The following is a 14,822-nucleotide window of genomic DNA, read 5'->3' on the forward strand; positions in this document are numbered from 1 at the left end:
TCATACAACCTCCCAAAACTGAATCAAGAAGAAACAGAGAATCTGAATAGACCAATTACTAGTAAGGAGACTGAAACAGTAATCAAAAACCTCCCAAAAAACAAAAGTCCAGGACCAGAGAGCTTCTCTGGTGAATTCTACCAAACATTCAAAGAAGATTTAATACCTATCTTCCCAAGCTCTTCCAAAAAATTGAGGAGGGGACATTTCCTAACTCATTCTACGAGGTCAACATTACTCTGATACCAAAACCAGACAAGGACAACACACACAAAAAAGAAAATTACAGGCCAATATCACTGATGAACATAGATGCAAAAATCCTCAACAAAATATTAGCAAATCAAATACAATGTTAAAAGGATCATATACCATGACCAAGTGGGATTTATTCCAGGGATGCAAGAATGGTTCAATATCCACAAATCAATCAATATGACACATCACATTAACAAAATGAAGGATAAAAATCACATGATCATCTCAATAGATGCAGAGAAAGCATTTGACAAGATTCAGCATCCATTCATGATAAAAACGTTCAATAAAATGGGTATAGAAGGAAAGTACCTCAACATAATAAAGTCCATATATGACAAATCCACCACCAACATCATACTCAATGGAGAAAAATTGAAAGCCATTCCTCTGAAAACAAGAACAAGACCAGGATGCCCACCCTTGCCACTCCTATTCAACATAGTACTGGAAGTCCTAGCCAAAGCAATTAGGCAAGAAAAAGAAAGAAAAGGTATCCAAACTGGAAAGGAAGAAGTAAAAGTGTTACTATTTGCAGATGACATGATTTTATATATAGAAAACCCTTAAAAATCTACCAAAAAGCTATTAGAAATAACAAATGAATACAGTAAAGTTGCAGTATATGAAATTAATATGCAAAATTCAGTTGCATTTCTATACAGTAACAACGAACTAGCAGAAAGAGAAATCAAGAATACAATCCCATTTACAATCACAATAAAAAGAATAAAATGCCTAGGAATAAATTTAACCAAGGAGGTCAAAGACCTGTACACTGAAAACTATAAAACATCGTTGAAAGAAATCAAAGAAGACACAAAGAAATGGAAAGATATCCCATGCTCATGGACTGGAAGAATTAACATAGTTAAAATGTCCATATTACCTAAAGCCATCTATAGATTTAATGCAATCCCTATCAAAATCCCTATGACATTTTTCACAGAAATAGAACAAAGAATCCTAAAATTTATATGGAACAACAAAAGACCCTGAATAGCCAAAGCAATCCTAAGGAAAAACAACAAAGCTGGAGGTATCACACTCTTGATTTCAAAATGTACTACAAAGCGACAGTAATCAAAACAGCATGGTACTGGCAGAAAACAGACACACAGATCAATGGAACAGAATTGAGAGCCCAGAAATAAACACACATACTTATGAACAGCTAATTTTCTACAAAGGAGCCAAGAACACACAATGGAGAAAGGAAAGTCTCTTCAATAAATGGTGTTTGGGAAACTGGGCAGCCACATGTAAGAGAATCAAAGTAGATCACTATCTCATACACAAAAATTAACTCAAAATGGATTAAAGACTTGAACGTAACACATGAAACCTCAAAACTCTTAGAAGAAAACAGTCAGTACACTCTTTGACATCAGTCTTAGCATTATCTTTTTAAATATATCTCCTCAGACAAGGGAACAAAAAAAAAAAATAAACAAATGGGACTATATCAAACTAAAAGCTTCTGCACAGCAAAGGAAACCATCAACAAAACATATAGACAGTCTAACAACTGGGAGGAGATATTTGCAAATCATATATCCAATAAAGTGTTAATATCCAAAATATACAATGAACTCATACAACTCAATAACAACAACAAAATCTAATCAAAAAATGGGACGAGGATCTGAACAGTCATTTTTCCAGAGAAGATAAACAGACGGCCAACAGGCACATGAAATGATATTCAATATCACTAAATATTAGAGAAATGTGAATCAAAACCACAAGGAGATATCACCTCATGCCTGTCAGAATGGCTATTATCAAAAGAAATAACAAGTGTTGGAGGATGTGAAGAAAAATGTGGGAACGTACACCGCTGGTGGGAGTGTAAATTGGTGCAGCCACTATGGAAAACAGTATGGAGATTCCTCAAAAAATTAAAAATAGAATTACCATAAGATCCCACTAGTTCACTTCTGGGTATTTATCCAAAGAACATGAAAACACTAATTTGAAAGGATATGTGCACCCCTATGTTCACTGTAGCATTATTGACAATAGCCAAGACTTGGAAACAAACTAAGTGCCCATCAATTAATGAATGGATAAAGAAGATGTGGTATATATATACAATGGAATACTACTCAGCCATTAACAAAGCCAAAATTGTGCCATTTGCGACTACATGGACGGACCTTGAGCGTATTATGCTAAGCAAAATAAGTCAGACAGAGAAAGATAAATACCATACGATTTCACTCATATGTGGAAGGTAAACAAATAAATACATAGCTAAGGAGTACAGATTGGTGGTTACCAGAGGGGAAGGGAGGTGGAGGAAGGGGGAAAGGTGTAAAAGGGTAAAGGGGCACATTTGTACAGTGACAGATGGCAACTAGACTTTTGGTGGCGAGCACAACGTAGTACATACAGAAGTTGCACTATACTTATGTACACCTGAAAATTATATAATATTACAACCCAATGTTACCTCAATAATAAATAATAAATAAGTAATTTTAAAAAATAAAACAAATGGCAGAAAAAAATGGAAGACAAAAATACAAAGAACAGGTGCAATGAATAGAAAACAGTATCAAATATGATAGATAGTAATCCAACTATATTAATAATCACTTTAAACGTCAACAGTCGAAATACATCAACTAAGAGACAGAGATTGTCAGAGTGATTAAAAAACAAGATCCAGGGGCCGGCCCCATGGCATAGTAGTTAAGTTCACGCACTCCACTTCGGCGGCCAGGGGTTTGCAGGTTTGGATCCCGGGCAGGGACCAATGCACCACTTGGCAAGCCATGCTGTGGCAGCGTCCCATATAAAGTAGAGGAAGATGGGCACAGATGTTAGCCCAGGGACAATCTTCCTCAGCAAAAAGAGGAGGATTGCCATGGGATGTTAGCTCAGGGCTAATCTTCCTCACACACAAAAAAACAAAAAACAAGATCCAACTAGATATTGTCTATAAGAAACTGACTAAATATAAAGACACATACAGATTAAAAGTAAAAGGATGGAGAAACATATACCATGCTAACACGAATCAGAAGAGAGTGGGAGTAGCTATATTAATTTCAGACAGATCAGACTTCAGAGCCAGAAAAATTATCAAGGACAAAGATTAGTATTACATAATGATAAAGAGGTCAATTATCCAAGAAGACATAACAATCCTTCATGCATAGGCACCTAACAGTAAAGCATCAAAATACATGAGTCAAAAACTCAGAACTGCAAGGAGAAACAGATGAATCCACTATTATAGCTGAAGACTTCAACACCTGTCTATCGGAAATGGACAGATCCAGCAGGAAAATCAGTAAGGACACAGCTGAACTCAACAGCACCATCAGTCAACTGGATCTAATTGACATATCCAGACTACTTCATCCAACAACAGCAAAATTCACATTCTTCTCAAGCTCACATGGAACACAAACCAACAAGGACCACATTCTGGCCATAAAACACACCTTAACAAATTTAAAAGAACAGAAATCATACAATGTCTGCTCTCAGACCACAAGGGAATTAAACTAGAAGTCAATAACAGAAAGACAGCTAAAAAAAATCACAAAATACTTGAAGATTAAACAACACACTTCAAAATAACACATGGGTCAAAAAAGAAATTCAGGAGAAATTTGGAAACATTTTGAACCACATGAAAATGAAAACACAACTTATCAAAATTTATGGGATGCAGCAAAAGCAGTAGTAAGAGTGATATTTATAGCATTGAATACACATACTAGAAAAGAAGAAAGATTGAAAATCAGTCATCAAAGTTTCCATCTTAGGAAACTAGAAAAAGAAGAGCAAATTAAATCCAAAGTAGGTAGAAGGAAATAAACAATAAAAATTAGAGCAGAAATCAATGAAATTGAAAACAGAAAATCAACAGAAAAAAACAGTGAAACCAAAAGTTGGTTCTTTGAAAAGATCAATATCATCAATAAGCCTTTAACTAGAGTGAGAAAAAAGAGAGCACACAAATTACTGATATGAAAAACGAAAGAAGGGAAATCACTACAGATCCCGTGGACATTAAAAGGATAATAGAGGAATACTATGAACAATTCTATGCCCACAAATTTGGTAACTTAGATGAGATGGACTAATTCCTTGAAAGACATGATCTGCCAAAACTCACACAAGAAGAAATAGGCAATAAGAATGGGTCTATATCTATTATAGAAATTGAATCCATAATTAATAACCTTCCAAAACAGAAAGCACCAGGCCCAGATGGGTTCACTGGTGAATTCTACCAAACATTTAAGGAAGAAATTATACCAATTCCCTAAAATCTCTTTCATAAGATAGAAACAGAGGGAATACTTCCTAACTCATTCTATGAGGCCAACATTACCCTAATACCAAACCAGATAAAGACATTATAAGAAAACTACAGACCAGTATCATTCATGAACACAAATTTAAAAAATTCTCAACAAAACATTAGCATATTGAACCCAACAAGATAGAAACATAATTATACACCATGACTAATGAGATTTATCCCACGTATGCAAAGCTAGTTCAAACATTTGAAAATCAATTTAGCGAATCCACTTCATCAACAGGCTAAGAAAAATCAAACGATTGTATTAACAGATGCAGAAAAAGCATTTGACAGAATTTAATACCCATGCATGATAAAACCTCCCAGCAAACTAGGAACAGAGGGGAACTTCCTCAACTGGATAAAGAACATCTACAAAAAACCTACAGCCAATATCATACTTAACAGTGACAAACTAGATGCGTTCCCACCTGGATGAGGAACAAGGCAAGGATGTCCCCTCTCACCCTCCTTTCCAACAATGTACTGGAAGTACCAGCGAATGCAATTGAGACAAGACAAGGAGACAACGTGTGCGGACACGCCGGCCGCGCTCCGCGCTCCCACCTGCACTGACTCCACCGTCGCCACCGCTCCCGGGACAGAGACGCGGCCTCCCAGCCGCCCGCGGCTTCTGTTGGGTCCGCGACGGGAGGGGCTCCCCGCGGCGTGTCGTCGGCGCCGCCCACCTGGCCGGCCGAGCTCCCGCCCGTGTCCGGGTCCGGAGTCCGGCACCCTCCACCGCGGCCCCGCCGGACGCGCGGACCCGGCCGCCCGCGCTCCTGGGCGGTCGCCTCCGGAGGCTCCTGCCGCGGCCAAGTGGGCGGGGCTTCGGGCGCGGCCCCGAGCAGCCGGGCGCCCCACGGGGAGCGCGGGGAGGGGCGCGGAGCCCCACACAGGGCTGGGTCACGTGGGGTGGGGACGTCAGCCGCGGGCGCGGGGCCGGGTCGTCGGCCAGCGGCCGGAGCCAACCATCCCCGCCCTGTTCCTGCTCTGTTGAGGCGGAGGACCTCTGGTCGGTCTGAGCAGCCCGTCCGTGCCCCAGGCTCTGAGCCCACCGCACCGGGCTTGAGGGGTGGGGAGGGCGGGAAGCCGGAGCTGAGTTTCGGGACACCCCCCGCCTCCCTGTCCAGCTCTCATCGACCTGCTAAGCTGGGCACGCCACTTCCCCGTTAGAAACGCAGTGTGGGCCAGATTGGCTAAATTCTCAAGCCCACTGTAAGGTTTTCTTTTCTTTAAATCTGTTATTGGCAGTCGAATGAGAACCACATATTTTTTGGTCTGTCTACATTAGTTTTAGTAGTCGGGACCTGACGGTATGCATAATTCATCCTTAAAAGTACACACAGGGCTGCCCCTAGTCTTTGAGCCTGGGGCCAAGGCTTGTGCATTTCAAAATTAAGAATCTTTTCAAGAGATTCTGAACCTCCTCAAGAAAGACCAGGTCTAAAAAATCCAGCTGTTTGTGCACTTGTTTTTTCCCCCTACCTCAAGAGTGTATGTTTTTTGGGCAAGCTTTATACACTTAACTGTTTTTGGTACCTTGTTCCTAACCTATCCACGTGAAGGGGAGAAAGGAATCAGAGCCAGATTGTGGAATGATGGGATTGATAATCAAAGGCAAGTTCTAAGAATCTTGTGAGCATAATGATTTAGACTAACCTTGCTTATGTGTTTTTATAAATATTTAATATGAAACTCTTAACACTCAAAATATATACTTCTGTTGATTGGCTGACTTTCCTGAACAAGTAGTAGATAATCTCCCAGCTGATGTATCCACTGGCATGTATTATGGTTGGCCCAGTGTTGGAAGTGGAGATGTCCATAAGATGGTGGTGAGCATGGGATGGAACCCATACTACAGGAATACAAAAAAAGTCCATGGTAAGAATTGTAGTTAGCTCTGTAACTGAAAATGGAATGATGATTTAAGGTAATATGCAACATAAGATGCACATAGAACTCATCACTGGTAATCACATCATAGTCTAAATACAAGAATTTTTGGCAGCATACTTGAAGGATTTAAAAGTGAAGTCCTTAATTACTATTTGAATGGAGTCACTTTTTCCATCCTTTCACTTTCAATCTACTTGTGTCTTTGGATCTAAAGTGAGTCTCTTGTAAAGGGGTTAGTTGGATCCTGTTTCCATTGTGCTAATCTCTGCCTTTTGACTGGCAAGTTTAATCCATTTACATTTAAACTAATTACTGCTAAGGAGGGACTTCTGCTATTTTGCTATCTGTTTTCTATATCCCTTATAGCTTTTTTCGTCCATCATCTCCTCCATTACTACATTTTGTGTTTAGTTAATTTTTTTGTAGTGACAGATTTTGATTCCCTTCTCATTTCATTTTGCATATTTTCTATAGATACTTTCTTTGTGGTTATGATGGGGATTGCACTTAACATTGTAAAGTTATAAAAATCTAATTTGAATTTATACCAACTTAATTGTAATAGTATACAAAAACTCACAAATTACATTTTATACATTGTGTGCACAATAACAGATTAATAATTTTATGCATTTATCTTTTAAGTTATGTAGAAAATAAAAAGTGGAGTTACAAACCAAAATTACAATAATATTAATTTTTATAACTGCCCATGTATTTACTTTTACTGGAGATAAAAATGAAGTATTTAAGATCATGTTTCATAAAATTGAGCTTGCCACAATTATTGTAGTTCATTCACCCTTTAATTACTTGGTCACCCTGTTAAGGTAGAACTGATTACTACATGGATGGTGCTTTGATACCAGCTCAAGACAAGGTTGACATAAGGGAAGCCATATTGTAGAAAAGAAAAACTCTATTGTAACTTTGAATGACCTCTGACAAACTAACCCAGCTGGATTTGCACCCTCCAGGAGATCTAACTGCTCTGTAGGTTTTACCACCCCTGCTTGTGCATGTACCTCCCAGCTGCGATAAGATGATAACTTCGTTTTTTTGAGTTCCTTAGGCATGTGATGACCCCCGAACAGTGAGTCTATGCTGATAGCCATCATCAGTGAAAACCGAAAGATCTGGTGTGGCGCTCCCAGTATGTAACACCCGAAGGTCAACATTCCTAACCCCCTCCCCAATAACACAATGGCCTATATAACTGCTGTAAGATTTCATGCCCCCTTAATGGTTCTTTGGACATGAGTCGGCCATCTTCCCTCTTGTTAGCAAGCTGTAATAAAAAGTCTTTTTTCTCCTACCACCTTGCCTCTTAACTATTGGCATGTCTTTCGGCGAGCAGAAGGCCCACGTTGAGCGGTAACGCTTTCTGATAAAATTGCAAGGTGATGCTTTTTTTTCTCTTTTAAACCACTTTGAAGATATGCTCTTCTGCTCTGATCCACACAGTAAGTGCTTAATCTGCTAGATATGGATGAATCTTTTGATCAGCTCAAGCGTGTGGCAAAAACAAGAGTTGTAGTTGATTTAAATTTCATCCCCTTTGAAGAGTTTGTAGAGGAGAATGTGTCACAGTTAGAAAACCACAGAGCTAAGTGCTGGTATAAGGAATAGAAATGGCCCAGAATGACATAAGATTGTACTCAATATTTCTCTTATTTTTGAGTGTTGAGGATGTGAAAATTATTTGTTGGAGTAGATAAGGAAAAGAATTGATGAAAGAACGCAAAATATTTTTCTGTAGAATGAGGGAGAAAACAAAGGGGAGGGGAGGCTATCCCATGACTAATTTGTCCTTTTTAGCTACTCAGATTACAGAACTATTACTATAAAGCCAGTTAAGGAGTGCCTTGGAAGTCCTTCCATAGGTAGGAGAAACTCAATTTTCCTTTGGTAAGAGGCTCATACTTTTCAGAGTTTTTCTTTTTCCCTTTCTTTGCCAATAACAGACATCTATGATGTGCCTGTTCAAGCCTTTTTCCCTTCTCTAAAAATTGGATTGGCTGTCTTATTGACTTAAAGCAGTTCTTAATATATTCTAAATCCAATTCCTTTATTGGAACTGTGTATTGCAAATATCTTCTCCCACTCTGTTGCTTTTTTTTTTTTCTTAACTTAATGGAATGGTGTCTTTTTTGAAGAACAGAAGTTCTTAATTTTAATGTAATCCAATTCTTTTTTTTTTATGTTTAGCTTTTTATATTATATTTAAGAAATCTTTGCCTACTCCAAAATCATGAAGATATTCATCTATGTTTTCTTCTAAAAGCTTAATTGTCTTACTTTTCACATCAAGTTGAATTTTGAGTATGGTGTAAGGTAGGGATCAAAATTTTTTTTTTCCATATGAATATTGACCCAGCCGATTTATTGAAAATACCATCTTTTCCTAACAGCACTGCAGCCACCTTGGTCATAAATCAAGGGACTTTATATGTGCGAGAGTCTAAAGTACACTCATACATGCTTGGTCTCCTAGTCTATCCTTGGGCCATTACAACTCTGTCTTAATTTCCATAGCTTTATAATAGGTCTTGATATCTGATTGCATAAGTCCTCCAGTTTTGTTTTCAAAACTTTCTTGGAAAATTTTGGCCTTTCACATTTACACATAAATTTTAGAATCACTTGTCAATTTTCCATCATTTAAAAAAAACAAAACTGAGGCCAGCCCCGTGGCCTAGTGGTTAAGTTCCATGCGCTCTGCTTCGGCGTCTCGGGTTTGGTTCCCCAGGCACTGACTTACACCACTCGGCGGCAGCCGTGCTTTGGTGGTGACCCACACACAAAATAGAGGAAGACTGCCACAGATGTTAGCTGACAGCGAATCTTCCTCAACAAATATACACAGAAAAAACCTGCTAGGATTTTGGTTGGGGTACCATTGAATCTGTAGATCAATTTAGGGAGAGTAGACATCTTTACCTTTTCTCTCAATAATGTTTTGTAATGATCAGTGTCAAGGTCTTACATATCTTAATTTCCTTTTTATTCAAAATTTTACTGAAAAGAAAGAATGCAAGTCAAATTTATTGGTTAATAGTACAAAGTCATGGGACACCTTATGTCTTCTGACTCAAACCGCTCAATTACAGATGAGAAGACTGAGCCCCAGAGAGGTTAGGTACGCCATTAGCCAAGTGTGGAAGCCCAGACATGATGCTTAACTCAGTTCTCTTACTGCAGCTCTGCCCTGCTTCTCTTACACACTTTGCATTTAGCATAGTATATAATTTCAACTCTTCTATACGCAGTTTTAGATTTAGTAATCTAAAAAAACCAAAGCTTTGATATGAGATATATTATAAAGAAAGGTCCTGTTTCTAATAGCCGTATTTTCTTCTTTTAAATTGTTTAGGGCTGGCCCTGTGGCTTGGTGGTTAAGTGCACGCGCTGCGATGCTGGTGGCCCGGGTTCGGATCCCGGGTGCGCATCGAGGCACCACTTCTCCGTCCATCCTGAGGCCGAGTCCCACAGACAGCAACTAGAAGGATGTGCAGCTATGACGCATAACTATCTACTGGGGCTTTGGGGGGAAAAATAAAATAAAATAAAATAAATTGTTTAAATCAGGAATCTTTTTTTTTAATAGGCTTCATAAAATCCATAAATCCCACTAAGTTGGGAAGAGTGGTGTCCCTCTTCATCCCACCTGCCCTTTGCCCAGGTGGCCAGCAGGCGTTCTGTATGGATGGGGGACCATAAGTGCATCAGTAACAGCAGGAACGGTGGTGGCCCCCAACACCCCACCTGCGTTCTGGGTAGGTGGGCTCCAAGTGCTCTGATGGCAGGTGGTGACACAGGGGCCTCCCATCACAGGTGAGATGTTGTTCCCTCCGACTGTACCACCTGTGGTTTGGCCAGGTGGGCCCCAGCTGTCCCGACGGAAAGCCGGAATACCGGGTCCTCCGATCATGGGAATGGTGTTATCCACTCCTGTGTTCTGGCCGGGTGGGTCCCAGGTTCTCCAATTTAAGGTGTTGACGGTGGTGTCAGATGCGGAGGCTGGCCACGTCAAGCCTGCCAAACCTGATGGCCTTATGCTGCCTCTGGGTGGCTGGGCTGCAAGAGAGGTTAGACCCACAGCTTGTGCTGGTGTGTTCTCAGAGGCTGGGAGCATCATGGAAGATGGGAATTGGTCCTCGGTGGCGATGTGGGGGACTGGAAGATGGCAGCCTTGGAAGGAGGCGTGGTGTCCATAGCTTCAGCGTCAAGGGCAGGCTTGAGGTTTGCAGAGCCTGCGGGAGACCTGAAAATGACAGCCTGGGAAGGGGGAGTCGTGTCCATGTCAACGACATCAGGATCTGAAGTAGCCTGGGAGGTCGGACCTGCAGAGGCCGTAGCTGTGACTGCCACAGAAGGTGGGGGCTGGCGGGTGGAGACAGGAGTGTTGGTGGAAGAGAGTGGAAGAGGGGTGGGTGAGAGGAAAGGAGGGGGAGAAGCTGCACACCTGGGTGTCCGAGATTCTTTCTGGCAGGAGGGCGCTTGGAAGGAGAAGGTTGAGGTGCTGGGAGGTGAGTGGAGGCCAGAAATAGGAAATGCCATAACGATGACTGAATGAAGAGGGCCTCTGTTACCATTAAATGGAATTCCCACAAAGGGACTGGATCTAAAAGGAGGAAGAGAACCAGCAGGAACAGCAGGACGAGAGTTCGGGACACTGTGTCTTGTTTCCTGATCAATATTTGGGGTCAGGGAGGGTGGAGGGACAGACAGGATCCGGATTCTGGCGGAGAGGTCAGCCACGCTGGTGAGAGGAGCAGGGGCCTGCATAGTGTGAGTGCCCAGGGGCAGGGGGTCTGCCGACTCCGAGGCAGGTGGGGAGAAGGAAGGGGCGGGCTGAGTGGCACTGCATTCGGCCACGACCTCTGTTGGGTCCTCCAAGCTCTTGTTGCGCTGACACTCAGTGTTCTCCAAGGTCTCCGGCTTTTTGGCAACAGCTATGCAAGGAAGCTTCGGAGGTGGGGGCAGCTCCCCTCGGCCCCAGAGCAGTCGCAGTGGCAGCGGTAGTGGCGGGAGCAGTGGGGGGGGGAGGGGGAGGACGAGGGGGATGGCGGGTGTCCGGGTGCAGGGGCCCTTGCTGGGAAAGACTGGTGGAGGGGAGCTCCTTGAGGGGACGTCTGAAGGCTTCTCACCCTGCACCTCCTTCCCGGGTGTCACTGAGCCCTGGATGCTCCCAGCCTTGACTGCCTGCTCCAGTGGCGCAGGCAGGCCAGTGCGTGTGCACCTTAGAGGAGGGATCCTGACGCCTCTGGAGGGCCCGACCATCCTAGAATTCTGTGAGAACAGCACGGGCTTCTTCGGAGGGTCCCTCCAGTGCACCGCAGGGAGGACCCCAAGGGGGTAGCTGGTGGCCTGCTGGATCAGATACCGCTTCCTGGCTGCCATGAGAAAGCCAGCTGGTATAGGCTTGTGGTGGAACAGCCTGCGACCAGGGCGGAGGGCAGGCACCAGGGCAGCGGGGTGGGCCCGGCCAGGAGGGGCAGCATCGCGGGCGGGGGACACCAGCGGGCGAGGGCCAGGTGGGGGACGGTGGCGGGGAGAGGGACGACAGTTCGAAAGGAAATTTCCCATTTAGAGCTCGTGGTGCGCAAACGATCCCCTGAATGGAGGCTGATCCTGGAGAGCGTCTCCACAGCGTCCAACTCCTCTCCAGGTCAAGCGCCCACTGCCCTGTCCAGCCTGGAGCTTGTGAGGTCCTCTTGGGACACATCACAGAGAAGGGGTGTCAGGGGCAGGCCCCACCCAGCGACCATGGTGATGGCGCCAAAGGGCAAAGGGCAAGGCCCTAGTGGCCACCCAGCAGGACTTGCTCACACCTGGGACTTGCCACTGTGCGTGCAGGTGTTTGGCACAGATGGGCCACCATGCGCATTTCAGGACTGGGAGGCCCCATTCTCAGAGCTCACCACACCTGGGAGATGGCCCTGCAGGCCCCTCAGTGTCTGGGTGTGTGTTGCCAGCCTTTTCCCCCTGGGTCCCGAGGTCAGAACCTGCTCAAAGCTGAGCTGGAGCCACCCAGATCCTGCCAGTGTGCAGCCTGTCTCCTTTGGGGACCCCTCGGCTTCTCTGGAGCCAGCGAGCCTTCTGCAGGGCCTGCCTGGGGCACCAGCCAGGTGGACGTTTCTGAGGAGGGGACAGGAGCCTGACTTCCCTGGATGCTGCATCCCAGGACATCCCTTCCTGGCAGGCAGGTTCTTTGCTCACTTCTTTTTAGAAATCGCTAAAACAACATTTAAACCTTAGATCAGCCCAGATTTTCTCTTTGGTCTAGTTTGAAGGATCCAAATATGTAACAATTCATCAGAAAGCTGAAACCGTTCAAATCCCCCCAGAACCTAAAACCTGTCCTGGTGGTCTAGTGGTTACAGTCTCGTATTGTCACCATGTGGCAGGGTTCGATTCTCAGTGGGGACACCTCACCTCCCCCACTGCCTATTACATTCCGTATTGCAGCCTAACGCTGAGCACCTGCGTAATTATTGTAGTTAATTTAATTAACAATACTTGCTAAATTTTCCTTATGTCATTCCTGCCTCCACATTCCTTAGTATGACAGCTAATATTTTAAGAAGAAAGGAATTCATCCTTTCTTTTTACACAGTTTAGAACCCAGGAGAAAACCTGTCCCCACATTTTGTGATCTGTCTGTTGCAAAACCAGAAGACAGCACAAAGATTCACTAACCAGCACAGGACGGGTGTGGTAGGTGAAGGAAGGACGGCAGAAGAAACGAGTGTCAGGGTTAGAAAGCTTCAACCAGGCATGTTGGGGTTCAAGTCAAATACAGGAGGGGGAGGCACACACTCTCAGGATGGCTTCAAGACTCCCCCAAATATGCCCAGTCATCCCTGGAATACAATCTCAGCGAGACTGTGTTGATGAACCTTTTTTTAAGACAATATTTTTGGAGCAGTTTTAGGTTTACAACAAAATTGAGAGGGAGTTACAGAGATTTCCCATAGACCCCTGCCCCCACACATGCATAGCCTCCCCCATTATCAACATCACTCTCCAGAATGGTACATTTTTTACCAGCGATGAACCTACAGTGACGCATCACAATCACCCAAAGTCCACAGTTTACATCAGGGTTCACTCTTGGGGTTGTACATTCTATGGGTTCGATAAATGTATCATGACATATATCCATCTTTATGGTATCATAGAGAATATTTTCACTGCCTCTGTGCTCTGCCTATTCATCTCTCCCCACCCCCACTCCTGGCAACCACTGATCTGTTTATTGTCTCCATAGTTTTTCCTTTCCAGAATGTCATATAGTTGGAATCATACGGTGTGTAGCCTTTTTAGATTGGCTTCTTTCACTTAGTAATATGCATTTAAATTTCCTCCCTGTATTTTTATGGCTCAATAACTCATATTTCTTTAGCGCTGAATAGTATCCCATTGTCTGGATGTACTGATGAACTTTTGAGTCTGGGAATACTCAAAACCATGATCCTTAACCCACCAAGGAAATCTCAAACCCAATTAAAGAATTTATAGTTTTTCAAACTGTGCTTACACTATCACTAATAATTTCTCCAATCTCCACAAAAATCTTGAAAAGGTGGTGTTGTCCTGTTTTGATTGAGGTTAAGAGACATTAACTTAATAATGGTTACCTGGTCTTGATTAGAAACCAAGGGCCCCCTTCCCCACTAGCCCACTGCACTGCACTAGGGGGTTGGGACTAGGGTTTTCATATTTAGCAAATTAAAATACAGTATTTTATCTGGCAATCCTAGTTGGAATAAAGGCCCCACACATCTAATAGTGGTGGTATCACAGATACCTTTCATTTTTCAAAAAACCTAATAGAAAATCAATGTTTACCACGATATGGCCAATGACAATACAAACTTTCCACCACTCTCCCTCCCCACCCACAATTCAATGTATTCTCTCATTTATTTTATTCTGATTAGAAGTTTTGAGCGGCAACTATATGTACCTCTGGAATGAAAAAAAGAGAACACAAAGTCATGATGACTTAAATGCAGTTTGTTTGGGAGGCTAATTCTTTCAAAGATGAGAGTCAATAGTGGATGGGCAGAGCGGGGACCACTGTGTGCTGGAGTTTGCAAGGACTGCCTGGAAGTGGGGGGAGGGGCAAGCGGGGGAGGGGCACACGGGGGTGGGGTAGGGCATCAGATGGGGCTCTAAGATCCCTCCTCTGCTCCCATCTGAGCAGCTCTGCCCTCATCAATTTACATAATAGGATTCAGCCTAAGATTGCATCTGAAGAAAATGGCCTACTGCAAAAATACCGTCTGAAACCATTGTCCTACATTAGAAATGTGCTGTCCAAGACAGT

General features: G+C 43.2%; 2 protein-coding genes across 2 annotated transcripts in view; both read right to left on the minus strand.

Moving 5' to 3' along the window:
* Positions 1–5,249, minus strand: part of GDA (guanine deaminase) — a 208,705-nt gene extending 203,456 nt beyond the window's left edge. The window contains exon 1 of the mRNA XM_087444482.1: positions 5,153–5,249. The gene's annotated coding sequence lies outside the window, so the exon portion shown is untranslated. The remainder of the gene's footprint in view (positions 1–5,152) is intronic.
* Positions 5,250–10,621: 5,372 nt separating this feature from the next.
* On the minus strand, positions 10,622–12,076 carry LOC147914372 (nuclear pore-associated protein 1-like). The gene has a single exon (XM_087444200.1). It carries the CDS (start codon positions 12,074–12,076, stop codon positions 10,622–10,624), a length of 1,455 nt encoding a protein of 484 aa, XP_087300326.1.
* Positions 12,077–14,822: the final 2,746 nt, after the last annotated feature.

The sequence above is a fragment of the Ceratotherium simum genome, chromosome 20 (assembly GCF_057802395.1).
Source record: "Ceratotherium simum simum isolate JZ-2026a chromosome 20, ASM5780239v1, whole genome shotgun sequence".
NCBI lineage: Eukaryota > Metazoa > Chordata > Mammalia > Perissodactyla > Rhinocerotidae > Ceratotherium > Ceratotherium simum.

Coding starts and splice junctions, on each gene's coding strand:
- LOC147914372 (XM_087444200.1), bottom strand. CDS start 12,076: ATGGGAAATTTCCTTTCGAACTGTCGTCCCTCTCCCCGCCACCGTCCC.